Here is a 13,489-nt window from a genome sequence, read left to right on the forward strand (position 1 = left end):
ATTGTGTCTTATTCTAAACCTTGAATACACAAGGCAGCATCAAGAAGTCTGCAGCTGCTGAGATCTCCTATTCATCTTTTTCTAACAGAAATCAGTTTGGTTTTGTCACACACACACAGTCTCATCTTCCATTTCAAAACGAAATCCAGGTCTTGCTATGCCATGGTCTCACACATTACATGTCAAACACATTGGGTCTGTGCCCCCAAAGTGTGCAGAGAGGGAAAGGCATCTCCCACTTCACATTTTATTGCCACCATTCCACACACCTTCTCCTGTTGTAAAAAACCTTCATGAAAACGAAGAACACATCCAGAATCAGAACAAACAGCTCACCTCTCCCTCGCCCTTGGCTCCAGATACAAATGTATCAGTCAGCATGACCTGACTCCCATTTCCTGATCTGCCCAGGGTGAACTCCTTACCTGCTCAATGTTTTTACCCTAATCAGAAAATCCTGCCCTTTGGTGCCCTTGTTAGGCTAGGCTGTAGCCTTCCTCTATATTAACTTCTCCCTGTTCAGCAGGGGAAGCTTCCAGGTCATTTCTCCATCCATCCAAGTTCAGATCTCCTCTACACTACTGTCCTCAATAATTCCCTTCTTGATAACCTTAGAAACTTTGTTCCCATAAAATTTTACAGTGATTCCTCCTTAGATCTTCTGCAACAAAAGAAAACAATTTCTCTACCACTCTCAGCAGGCTCTTTGCAGAAATGTTTTTGTTTGATTTTGTTTGTACAAATACATTTTGTTGACTGTTTATTAGAATCATGACCAGAAATTACATTTGCTTTTACTATTTCAAAGACTATTTTGGTGGCTGAGCGAGAGCATGCTTTAGAAATGAATAATAGGTTTGATACTTGGTTTTCTCTCTCCAACATCAGTCTGCATCTTTCTGACTCGAAGATGGTTTATGAAATTAAATCCAGGTTTATACTGTTAGATCTCAGCACACTGAGCAGGGAAGAGTGGGATCTTCCCTTTCAGCCTGAACTCCAGCTTGTACCACATCCTGCAAAGCAGCTCCTACTCTAAGGGAGAAGTGCTCAGTGACACCCTGTTCAGATTCCAATTTGTTTATGTAGGACAGGCTATAATACAGCATTAATTCAACACTGCATTCCATTTACAAACACATACCATTACCAGGCACAGGTACATCACCTGTGCTCCCAAAACCAGTGGCATTATCCCTACTTTACCTTTGCTTCTCCACTACATTTACAGGCAGGAGATGTCCCTGTTTCCTCACCTTTTTATGCTCCCTGATTGAAAGGAAGGTCCTTCCTTTTTATTTGTTTCTCTTTATTTTACTTTGGGGGTGTGGGGCACATGGGCAAGAAAGGTTGGTTTGTATTGAAGATTTAAGTGCTTGGAGTGAAATAACTCCCCTAAGAAAGCAGATTGCTACCTTACAATATTGGTACCGTATTCTCTACCAGCAGGAAAATTATAAGGAATGCTTTCCAGTAAGGAAACACCCTCAGCTCTCAGAAATGCTGCTTGTGCTTCCAAAACCCCAAATCAGTCTCCATCCCTACCACTTTGCCTGACAATATAGAAACGCATGACTAATTCCTGCCCTCCATAGGCTGCAGAGCTGGAAACCACCAGTGTCCTGCTGCAGGAGTTCTGCTGCCTGTAACACACATGTGCAAAGCACAAAACTTCTTGTCTCCTGTCCTGTGCCAATCCTGGGCTCCCAGAGCACTGCTGGGAAAACTGCTCAAAGCACTTTCCCCAAACAGCCCCACAAAATCCTCTCTGTGCTTCTGTGTTTAGTGCTCAGCAGCACTCCAGCATGTCAAAAGTCAAAACACACGATCTTGTGAAAATTCCAAGGTGCAAAATTTCCTACCCTTCTGAGCATCTTCAATAGCAACATTGCACACTGCTGAGCTTTGAGGGCAAGTGTTGCCTTTTCCTATGTATTTAAATGTGTTTATTTCACAGGAAAGATGACAATCTTGTTAACTTGTACAACCATGAAGCTAAGAGGCAGCAGTTTATTCTTCAGGTTCTCCTAATCTAAGGGATGACACTGTCAGGAAGGAGAAAACTCCTTTTGTATCTCCTGACCAAAATCTGAAAGGTAGGGGGTCAGTTACATATCAGAACCACATTTTACATCAATAACATTTTACTACATATTTTATTACATCAATGGCTTGAAAAAATTTTATTTGATGTCAGCCAACATTGGAAATCATAGAAAAATGAATTATGTAGAATTTCACAAAGGAATTTACCCCACTATAATTCCTCATACAGTAAAATAATCCAAAACCAAATGTTACTTTTCAGTGGCTAAGCAATTTTATAATGCTATGAACATTCATCACAGTAAGTGTGCTGAATAATAGAAAACAGGCAAAAAAGACATTTAAAATATTACTTACAACAGCATTATTACAACATACTTTCTTTAAAATCCCAACGAGTATTTCATCACTTCAAAAGCTATACAGCATTTCCATTATATTTGCAAACTTAACCTTATACATCTTTTAAAATCTTGAAAAAACTTCTTTTAAGCAATCTATAAGCAGTTAACAAAATTGATAAAATCTACATAATGGAATACTATACACTCCAGTATAAATTTTATTTTAGGAGAATATGAATGTAAACACTCATTATTATACAACATGCATAGACTATACTGACCTTCCATCTTCTGAACTGTAACTTTCACTGCAATTGTGCTTTACTATCAACAGGAAAAGCTGCATTAATCCAGGGAGTGGCAGAAAGTATTTGCTTTAGGGGCATTGCACAAGATCACTAGATTTTGACTTACTGAAGACAAGCTGGAGCTAATAAAATAATTTTTCTCTTTTTTTTTTTGTAAAATATCAGCCCACTCATCGCTGAATGGGCTATGTACAAATTCATACCAATTTGAAAAATAAACGCATTATCAAAAAAAATCTCCTATGGTATTTTTGCATTTCATTGACTTGGAGATTTATGTTCACAAATCCAGTGATCAAGTTAGTGTAATGCACTGTTTGGCTCATATTTGGTGTGCAAGAATACCAACAGCATATTAGCGAATTCATAGAATAAAAACTGAAATTTAAAGTGACAATGAGCATATTTTAATACATAATGTTTCTGATGTATTTGTACAGGAAAGAAAAATGTTTGTCAGGACATTGCTTTAAGAGAGTAAGAGTTTCACTCTTATTTTAACTATTAAAAAAGTGTTCTAGTGGATATTTATGGGGTCTTCCTGGTTGCAAACTTGTAAAAATATATTAAGAAACCATTATCCCCATAGGTATTAAATATATTGAGACACAACCATTGTGGTTGCACTACCAGGTATGGCTACTACGGTCTTAAGCATCTGATTGTACATTGTTGCTTTACTGTTAAGCACAACTGAGGCATGTATTTTTTTCCCTTGGTTATAAGATTATATTACAAAAATTGATCACTGTTTCAAACCAGTTAAACACGAATATTCAAGTAACAAGGTTGTTTTAATGGATAAGTGAAAAAAGAAGTTACCTAGCACTTTACACAACTACATAAAAATTAAATAGAACAAATGAAATTTGTTTATGCATATGCAATACACTTTTTATATCTTTAAGATTTCTAAAACTAAAACTTAAACTATCATTTTCTTTAACGATACCATATTTTGCACAATAACTTATACTTAGGAGAAATAATTTCCCATTTTCCACAAAATATATATAATTATGACATTCACATCGATAGTTTAAGAAACAAAATTTAAGTGAATATTCTTATTTTATGCAGTTATCTTTGTGGACCCTTCTAGTCAGAATGCAACCAGTTGATGTATCTAATGCTTGACCCATTTAACAAAAGAAAAAGAGGGTCTTCACCTAAACAAGGTCAAACCATTTCAAAAGCTAAAATGATTTTATCGCGTTTAAAAACATAGTTCAAGAGAATGTAAAAAACTAAACGTTTAAAATACAGTGCTATTATATTGCATGTATCAACTACAATAAGATAGCAGTAAACTGAAAAATAATTAAACAACTTTTTTCTTCCTAATATCACAAATGATACACGTTTCCCCCTACCCCATGGGGATGAAGCCAAAACACAACTTTTCTGATAAGATGGACAGATTTGAGGGCATAAACCAATGAGAAGTCCTCACAGGTACCTAAGTCTCCAGCAGAAGCCTGTTCTGATGAGCTCCCCCAGCTGGGATGCAAGCTCCCACACTGGTGAGGACCTGTCTCCACGCATTGGTACCAGCAGGAGCTTTAATATTTAATACTAGAGTGTTTCTAAAGAGCAGCATTGCTTTACACCACAACTGTAACTGGATTCACAGTGCTATTTGCCCGGTCTTTATTCCTAATTCACACTGGCTAACTCCTAGCATTCCTTCCCACAGGAGACTCCCAGCTCCAACTGGCACAGGTCTGAAGGAACATTTGAGCCACCAGAGCTGCCAGTTCACAGCAGCAGCTAGGCAATACAGAGGATGGGGAATAGCTCCCTTCCATCCTCCCACCACCTCAGAGGATCTCTCTGGAGCTACTGGAATGGAACTGCTCAGAAACAGCTGCCAAGTGGCTCAAAGGGCCCTTTTGGGGCTCCACACTCTAACCTGCCCCAGGAAATCCCTACCTGCGCTGTGCCTGTGTGTTGCTGCCCAGTTTCTGACATGGAACTTTCCTCCAAGGCTAAGACCAACCTCAGTGCTACAACAGGCAACCTCCCCTGCCTTTCCTGGGGCTGTGACCACGCTGCAGGAGGTGCCAGAGCCAGCTCTGTTGCCCAGCTGGCATTAGCCTGCCCCGCTTGGGTACAGAGAGCAGAGCCATCACAGCACACAGCACAGCCCAGCAGCCAAACCTCAGCACCAAGTCCAGGGCCTGGCCCTGAGCTCCATCAACCTCAGCTGCAGGCCAGGCCACAGGCTAGCTCATTTCAAGTTGTGTAAGAATGGTGCTGTACATCACTGTGTGCCATCTTGGCTTCAATCCTCTGTAGAGGAAGAGAGGCAAGGAAGGTCCTTTTTTCCACCTGCAAAGACACCTGGTGGTTTCTTCCAACATCATTAAATTAACCATTTTTAAATGCTTTGTGACTAGTGTTATTTTGCAGCTTTCCACTGGACAAGAAGTAATACTGCTGCTTCTAGCTTCCCTGGACACTGTCTGCTCGGCAGTCAGCAACCACCTTGTTCAAGGTGCAAAGTCCTCCCATGGGACTTGCAAGAACAGCTCCAGTTCAAGCCAGCTAGACAGGCCACAGCACGGGCCATCCGAGCAGAGGGCTGGGATTTGAAAGCTGCATGCACCAAGTATTTGGAAAAGCACCTCTTAGATTTTAAATTGCATATTTTGGTTCAGAACATGAAAGCGATGTGTGCTTCAGAAGGGTTAAAATGGCCAATGAAAATTAACCCGGTTCTTCTCCATTACACTTGCAAGAAACCAAAAACTCCTGAAGGTTGAATTTTTGTGCTCCAACCCTCATCCAAACTTCCAGTGGGAGAAGCAGTTTGATGTCTTTGGCAAACAGCGCTCTGAAGAGGAATGAGACACTGGGACAGAAAGTGATCTATGGTAGCCAAATGCAAAAAGGCACATATTCCCCAAAAGGAGAGGCACCAGAGAAAGTTGTTTTGACTTAATCCCACAGAGGATCAGGAAAAAGAAAGTTGTGTAGCACTCACTTAACAAGTTACAATGCAAATGCTGAATGCCAGGGGTTAAATAGCGTATCAAACAGTTTCAGGTTAAGTATTCCCTTTTGCACTAAATAAAAGCCATTAAAATATACAGGAATAAAATGCTCAATTAGGGAGCTTTCTATGAAGCAAGAACACACAAATACAGTGGAAAAAATTGCACAAACCAGAAGTGTAATGAGTTACATCTACAACCTTGGACTGACCAAACCTTAGAAATAACATTTCCTATCACTTTGCATTATTCATGATTGCTTGCTAACATGTCCTGCCACTGCAGAACAAACCTGCCACAGCTGGCGTGTGCACAGGCCCCTCCTTTATAGAAAGCTCACTAATCATAGTGTCATCGTAAGAATACACAGGAAGCGGAGACCACGAGGCCATGCAGCAATACATACTTATACCCTAAGGACCAAGTGTTATAAGAACTCCTAACGTGTAGAGTTACTGTGGGGCTGCTAAGGAGCTCCTTGTTTTTCAGGTTGGTCAAAATTTATAGACAGGTGTTACTGGTTCTAGAAGTCCCCATGCTTAAGCATGACGTTGGTGAAATGGAGAGCTGAGCTACCTGGGTGCTTTTGAAAGAAAGTGGAGGCAGTATGGAGGAATGAGGGGAGATTAAGGCAGATGTAGCACAGGACTGGAAGCGTTTGCCTTTTTTTGGTAATAGCTGCTTGTCCACAGATATGATGCAGATGGCTGTCTGAGGTTTGCTAATACCTGATATCCTGGATAACACAGTAGTCAACACAAATTGTTCTAGGCTACAGCACCTTCTCACGAAGCAGATGCATATCTGACATCAAGAACAGAAGTAGCCTGGAGGGGAGAGAAAAAGCAGACATTTAATTTAAAATGAATACACATAGGCTTTCTAGCATCTCCAAATTTCAGCCCAAATCTATGGTACTGACAGTGACAAAACATACAACCCTGCCACGTGGGAGGAATTCCAACAGCTCTCCCTGTTCTGAGGCACACTGGGATTTGTTGGAAATCTAAACACATATGAATTAAGACTAGACTTGATGCTGCTTTATAACCAGCAGCCTCACCTCGCCCCTTCAAATAAAAGGAACTTTGGCCACTTGCTATGGCCATAGTTCCCAGAGCCCAAAGCCCTCAGAAGCCTGATGAACCTTTCAGGAGGCTGGTGGCCAGACAGCCAAGGCATACCAAGGAAGAAAGCACCCAAGGGATTTCAGTGTTAGGCCAGCAAAGCCCTCTGGCTACTGCTGAGTCCACCTGACTTGACCTGACAGTGTCTGTCCCAGTGCCCTCAAGAGCAGGCACCAGCCATGCAGCACTGCACAAGGAGGGACCAGGAACCCTCTCCCAGCCCATGCAGGTCACTTGTGTCACAACCCCAGTGATGTTTCACCTTGGCCCCAGAACCACTGAGACAGACACCCAGTTAGCACTTTGCTTATGCCACCTCTGAAGGCAGGAGCACATTCACAGCCTCTTTTGGTCTGGTTCCCTCCACTGAGCACTTGGTCTGCTCCTGAGTGGGCACCTTCCATCATTTATCTGAGGATCACAACTGCTGCTCTAGTAGTAATTTTACCAGACCATGCTGTCATACCTCCACTCTCCCAACTCATTTGGGATCCTCATTGCTCCAGGATCCACCCACCCAGCCATATCAGCCCACTCCAGCTCCTGCTGAAGCCATTGCTTCCCTATGCCAAGTGAGATTCCCTTTTTGTGACCTCAGCTTTCAGAAGCAAGGGTGTATTTGAAGCTAGGAAGAATCTCAGAGGGCTCAGAGAAAAAAAGCTCTGCATTACCAGCATATAATTCTACAGGACACAGGAAAAGACAGTGACAGGAGCCACATATCTTTCAAATTGGTGGCTATGGGCTAGCACCTATGCTGCTTTGCTCCATCTCTCAATTCTGGAAGAATGGGACAATTTCACTCACACACACCAGTGAAGGCAAGTGTTCTGAGTTTGGTTTTGTCCATCTGTCATACCTTTGGACTTAGTTCCCAAATATAAGCAACTTTGAATTGCATGTTATTAGATTTTGTGAAGCAGTGAAGTTCTGCTTTGTGAATGTCTGAAGGACAATGAATGTCCAAGTGATCCAGCCCTAATCAGAGCAACAAAAATATACAGCACAATGAGAAGTCTTTACTCCGTGCTCAACCAAAATTTGCCTTATGCTGTTGACTGTGCTTGAATTTACAATGCACAGTTTTTTCACCAAGTTGTCTTTTAAATTGGGCAAAAGGGAGTCCTTGATCAGACTTTTTAACACACAAACCTCTACTATGATTCTCTTCTACAAGACTAAGTATTAATCTTTATTGTTAATACTAAATTTTTGTAACTAACTTCCATACTTAAACATCCTACAGCCTCTTTGTTAATTTCAAACCTACATGACCTTTGGAAAAATGTTAACTCTGAACCTCCATCAAGAAGAGGCTGTTCCTAAAATTTGCCTCTACAGAAACAGCTGTAAACTTTAGGAACTTTGCCTTTAGGTAACTCCAGAGTGAAGTTCCATGCACTCATGTTGCTTATAGCTTTCTTCCCTTCACTCCAGTGAAACCACTCACCAAAATTGAAAGAGTAAGCTTTGGCTCAGAAGACTCTATGGTCTCACAAAGCCAAACCTAGAAGAGCTGGGAGAACTGAGTGCAGGGAAAAAATCCAAGATAAAGATGCATGGGGTTTCAGCAGAAAGAGGTATTAAAACATCTATGTTCTGATGAGATACACATACTGTCAGAGGGCTGCAAATTTAATGTTCTTCCATTTTCATACAAGCCTGGATCTCCCAATTCCTCAAATCAGTACTGGAATTGTATACCCAGATGAAGTGAAATATGCACTGATTGAAGATTGACAAAAATGGCTTTTGCAAAGACTATATATATAAATACACACACACATTTATCTGAACTGAGCTCAGATTGGGAATTCGATGGGACTTTTAAATTGAATTTACCTCATCTTCCTCTTCAGACATTTTAGTGGAATTATCAGGAGATTTTACAGGCTTCTGGCTATTGGTTCCATTTGTCTCCTCTTTGCCATGCTCTGCCTCCCACTCCTGTAGGACTTCATCTATGTTGAAACGACGCCGATAATTTACAAAAAAGTTTTTCACTTGCACCACAGATTTGTTTCCAATCACATCAGAGATTGCCTGAAAGTCTCGGCCGTATTTCCTGATTGCTAAAAGCAACAAAAACAAAAACTGTGTGTTATTTCCATAAAGACCACAAATCAGACTCAAGTCACCACATAAAGATCCAAAACTGAACTTCTGTCAAGATTTCACACGTTCTTCAAATTAATGCAGAATGAAAAAAAAAAGTCTAAACTGGGAAAGAGACACAGTTAAAACCAGTCCTGGAGAAGAGAATAGAGGTGTAGTAAAAGATGGGTAGAGTCAAATGTACAAGGCCTGTTTAAATCTGCCTGTACTGCTTGAGAAGTTACACAGACAAAGATGACACCAGTGACTCCAGCTGAGTTTCACTTTCTGAAAGCTTGGACAAGCAGACACTATTTGCCAACATCCACATGATGCCATTTATGTTGCCCAGGGAGGCGAAGGGGGAATATTGTTTCCCTGTTCAAATACATTCTTTGGGCATTAGTATATGGCAGTGTCCAAGTCCTCCTTCCTTACCTTCTGAAGAGAAACTCAGCTCTGAAATGCACCAGGGTTTTGACTATCAACAACTGAAGTACAAATAAACTTGTAGTGCCATACCTTGTACAGCAAGAAGCTGCTCATCTGTGGTCCAACGTGCGTTAAATTTCTGGACGACCTAGACAACAACAGCAACAAAAATTAGGTAACTTCATTTATATACTTTCACTTGTATCTGAGCTCATAAAAACCTCTCAAAAGTGCAACAAGGAATTCACTGTTAGTCAAAGTATATCATTAGCATTTATCTTCACAATTAACAAAGGTCAGAAAATGATCTCACCTCTGGAAGTCTGTATTGTTCTATACCACCTTCAAGCTTTTCTTTGAGCGCGCTGTTTGTCTGTTTGATATTCTGAATCTGAAAAGAAAGTTTCATCCCTTTAAGAAGGATTGAAAAAAAATCTTTGGACAAGCCCTTTACCAGCAGCCTTGGCAGGAACCTCACAAGCTCAGCCTTCCAGTTTTTCTCACAGCCTGCCTTTTCCAAAAAGAATGTTTGCTGTATTGGAATAATGTAGAGCAGAAGCAGCTGGCAAATCAGGAGATCCCATTTAATTTATTCTCTGCTGTCTACAAGTTATTTGGAGCAAGAACTGTCCCAACTTCCAGGTCTGTATATAGCCCAGCATAAGAAGACCAAACCCATCTGCAGCAAGTAATGAATCAAAGACTGCTAAAGAGTTCAGCTTCTCCCAGAGTGCCAGGAAAAAGGCTTCAGGCCAAAATACCAATTCTATTAACTTTTATTAAAGAGCTTGAGACAGATCTCTGCTTTAGAAACAGCAAAATGCTCAGATCTAGGCAACAAACTCATGTAGCAAACCTGTATTTACTCACAGATATTTGAAAAACATTTGTTTAAAAGGCAGATCCATCAGGGAAGCAAAAGGTACATAGGGAGTCTGTATGATACCTGTCTAGAAAAGACTAAGCCAAACATATCTGCAACTTCTGAAAGTACCACGTGAAAAGGCAAAGGAAAGAGCTGCTGCAGATGGAAATTGCATACTGCTGAAACCAATGTCACCTGAGGAAAGTTATAGTTAAAACTGTAGACAGAATTCTGAACTGCAAGAAAAGCTAGGTGCCAACAAATGTTCCTTCAAGTCCCTGCTATGAACTTTTCCTTGTTTTACTTCAGGTCAAAAGTAGGCTTGCCCACAGAACTAAAACCTAAGAGATGTAAAACCCAGAGCTGCATCCAAAGCACAAGGACAGCAGCCTGTCAACTAAGGCATGTAGCATTGTGCATCATCACTGCCAAGCTCCAAATTCCTGCCAGCTTTGCAGCCTGCACCAGGCAGTGCCAGCAAACGCAGCAGTGACTCCTGTGCGATCCCGTTCGTACCTGCCGCTTGATTGAGACCAACTCCATGTCCAGTTGTCTGAGTACAGTGGTAGCAGCTGTGGCATTGGCAGAAACAGCTTCCACATCTTCCTGGGAAAGGAACATTCCTTTGGGAGGTTTCCTCTTTGCTCTGTTCTTGGCCTGTGTACTGTGCTTCTCCTTCTTCACCTGAGGGACAGTTTCAGCAGGTGGCACCTGGCAAACAGCAGTCAGTCATTTTACAAAACTAAGGATCTTTAGAGATCCCTTCCAGCTCAAACCATTCTGTGACTCTGATTTTTAGCCACATCAAAGGCTGGAGAACAACAATGCCAGCATGCAGACAGGAGGACACTTTTGCTTTAAGTGGCATGTCATACAAACTGTCTTATACAAATTTCTCCTTTTCTTTAGCAGCTTTCAGTGTTTACAGAGATACTGTGGTTGCCTTCTCTGCCCATTCTCATTTTGGGAGACTGATGCCCAATTTTGCATTTATTAAACGTTCTGGTTATTTTCAAACCTCCAAAACCTTTCTTGTTTTCATCATCAGATCTGGACACACCACCAGAAGGAAACAAAGTGAAGTGTGGAAACAGAAAGGACATAACTAAAACGGTTTACTGAGAGTTGTTTTACTACCTGACAGACACAGGAAGGAATAAATCAAACTTATTTAAAGGCAAAGGATAAAGGAGTGAGGTGACAACAGGGTAATTCTTAGATTGTTACACCATTTCTTGGAAGCCAGGTTTTCTTGTATAGCACTTGAATATCAACTGTTCCATCAAAATAGTGCAGTTTTACCCAAAATAAATTTTAAGTCTTTTTTGAAAAAGGAGTATTTCACAAAGCACTTCCTATTTTTATCCTTTATGTCTAAAGCAAAGACAAGTAGATTAGCCAGGATACTTACTACAGATCCTTCAACAGCAAAGCTGATTCTAAGATAGCAAAACCACTTCTTCCAGAAGTTATACTCAACAATCAACTCATACCTAAGATTTTTTACCCAGTGACTGGAGCCTGGCCAACAACACAGAACAGAAGGGTGGCAAGGAGAGAAAAAGCAGAGGGGAGGCAGTACATGTCAATCCTCTGCTTGATCACTGCAAGCTTTAAACACATTGGCTTCACTTGGTGCTATTGTTCTCCTCCTAATTTGCAGCTACATGCAGTTTCTGCACAGTTTGTGGCATTTGCCCATTAGCATTGAATGCCTGCATTTGAAACCACATGAAGCTGAGCACCAAACCCCAAGTAAGTATGAGGTTCTGCTCCCAAAGGACTCCAGCACAGCTGCCATGGATAAAAGCTTTCACCCTCCTCAGGGCACAGCAGCCAGAGCCCCACAGCAGCAGCAGTTGGATGTGGACAGTTGTGGACAGTTGCCTGCTCTCAACATTTTTCTTCCATCCATTGGTGCAGAGTATTCCATGAGATCTAATGCCTAGGGCAAGCCCAGAGGCAAGAGGTAACTCTGGCCATTGCAGGAGGGATAGCCCTATGTCTCTTTGCAGACAGGAAAGCAGGTGGTGAGCAGGAGAAACCAGACTGGCTAAGCTATGAGCAAGTGAAGTAAGCTCTGCTCTCTGCTTCAGAAGGGAGCACTTTGATAACTGAGCCAGGTAAATTATTCAGCATGGATAGACATTTCAGATCCACTCATATTTCATCTACATACACTGCTTCCCAGGACTACACAGCAATGCCTCACTGCAGGTTCAGCCTGTCTGCTGACCAATAGGCAATGCCTGCAGTGCAAACATCCCAGAAGCTTCAACATTAAAGAAAATGAAAGCAGTTTCAAATTACTGTTTTACACAGTTCAAAAAATGCAAAGCTCTTTTGTGATGCAGACAAGAACCAGAGCTCCAGCAGAACAATTTCTGACAGCTCCAAATGCCTCTAGGCCCCAGCGAAAATTGGAACATCTAGTCTGTCCTGGAAACTCTTCTTTCCTGGCCACACACATTTCTCTCGAGAATTAAACCAATTTTTGAAAACCAAGGAGAATTAAAATGCAGGGATTTAAAAGGATTTAGCAGTGCTCCTGTTTATTTAGATATTGCCACTGCTATCCAGTGCACTTCAGTCTTACAAACTCCTTAATACAATGTTCCCTTCCTCAGATTTCACAGTGTAAAAAGAAGATAAAGCTATCTCAAGCTACATAAAAACAGAGCATGAAGTAGGAGGCACTTCCAGGAACAAGGAAGATACAAAGGAAGCAGGTCTAGGTCATGACCTCAGTATTACAGAGTCACTATGCAAGGAAATCCAAACAGTTGCAGTAACAATTAAAAAAAAAAAAGTATTCTTCTTCCAATGATCCTCAAAAGAGGAAACAGATGAAAGATTTCAGATACTCTGAGAAATCCCAGTATTACTGGGTAAGTCAGAGAGCAACCAACAGGTCTCAGAGCTGACAAAACCATCCCTGCAGATCTGGGACAGGTAGGTTCCTTACAGTAAGAGTCCTGGGCTGCTGGCACATCATAGCCCCTGCATGTCTGACCACATCATTAAAGAAACCTAATGACCAAGGACAAACCTATCCCCTCCTGGTTACCTGCTCTGTCTCTCAAGGCATTTCAATAAGCCCTAAGTTCAGGTACTGTAAGATCAGAATCACTGAATCATTAAGGTTGGAGAAGGCCTCCAAGATCATGGAGTCCAACCTTTGACTGAACACTTGTCAACCAAACCACAGCACTAACTGCCATGTCCAGTCATTTCTTGACCACCTCCAGGGATGGTGACTTTGCTATGTTCCCAGGCA

At 41.4% G+C, this 13,489-nt stretch overlaps 1 protein-coding gene across 2 annotated transcripts in view; it reads right to left on the reverse strand.

Annotated features, from left to right (window-relative positions):
• Positions 1 to 2,137: 2,137 nt before the first annotated feature.
• The window catches only part of RCOR1 (REST corepressor 1), an 82,413-nt gene continuing 71,061 nt past the window's right edge, over positions 2,138 to 13,489 (reverse strand). For both annotated transcript variants that reach the window (XM_071426412.1, XM_071426413.1), the window contains 5 exons: positions 10,729 to 10,923; positions 9,661 to 9,738; positions 9,438 to 9,495; positions 8,664 to 8,893; positions 2,138 to 6,521 (listed from right to left, as the gene is read on the reverse strand). In XM_071426412.1, the coding sequence (XP_071282513.1) occupies positions 6,480 to 6,521; positions 8,664 to 8,893; positions 9,438 to 9,495; positions 9,661 to 9,738; positions 10,729 to 10,923 (603 nt within the window). In that variant the 3' untranslated portion in view covers positions 2,138 to 6,479. The remainder of the gene's footprint in view (positions 6,522 to 8,663; positions 8,894 to 9,437; positions 9,496 to 9,660; positions 9,739 to 10,728; positions 10,924 to 13,489) is intronic.

Source organism: Agelaius tricolor, unplaced genomic scaffold (assembly GCF_023055355.1).
Source record: "Agelaius tricolor isolate 1412-34295 unplaced genomic scaffold, bAgeTri1.0.p SCAF_5, whole genome shotgun sequence".
NCBI lineage: Eukaryota > Metazoa > Chordata > Aves > Passeriformes > Icteridae > Agelaius > Agelaius tricolor.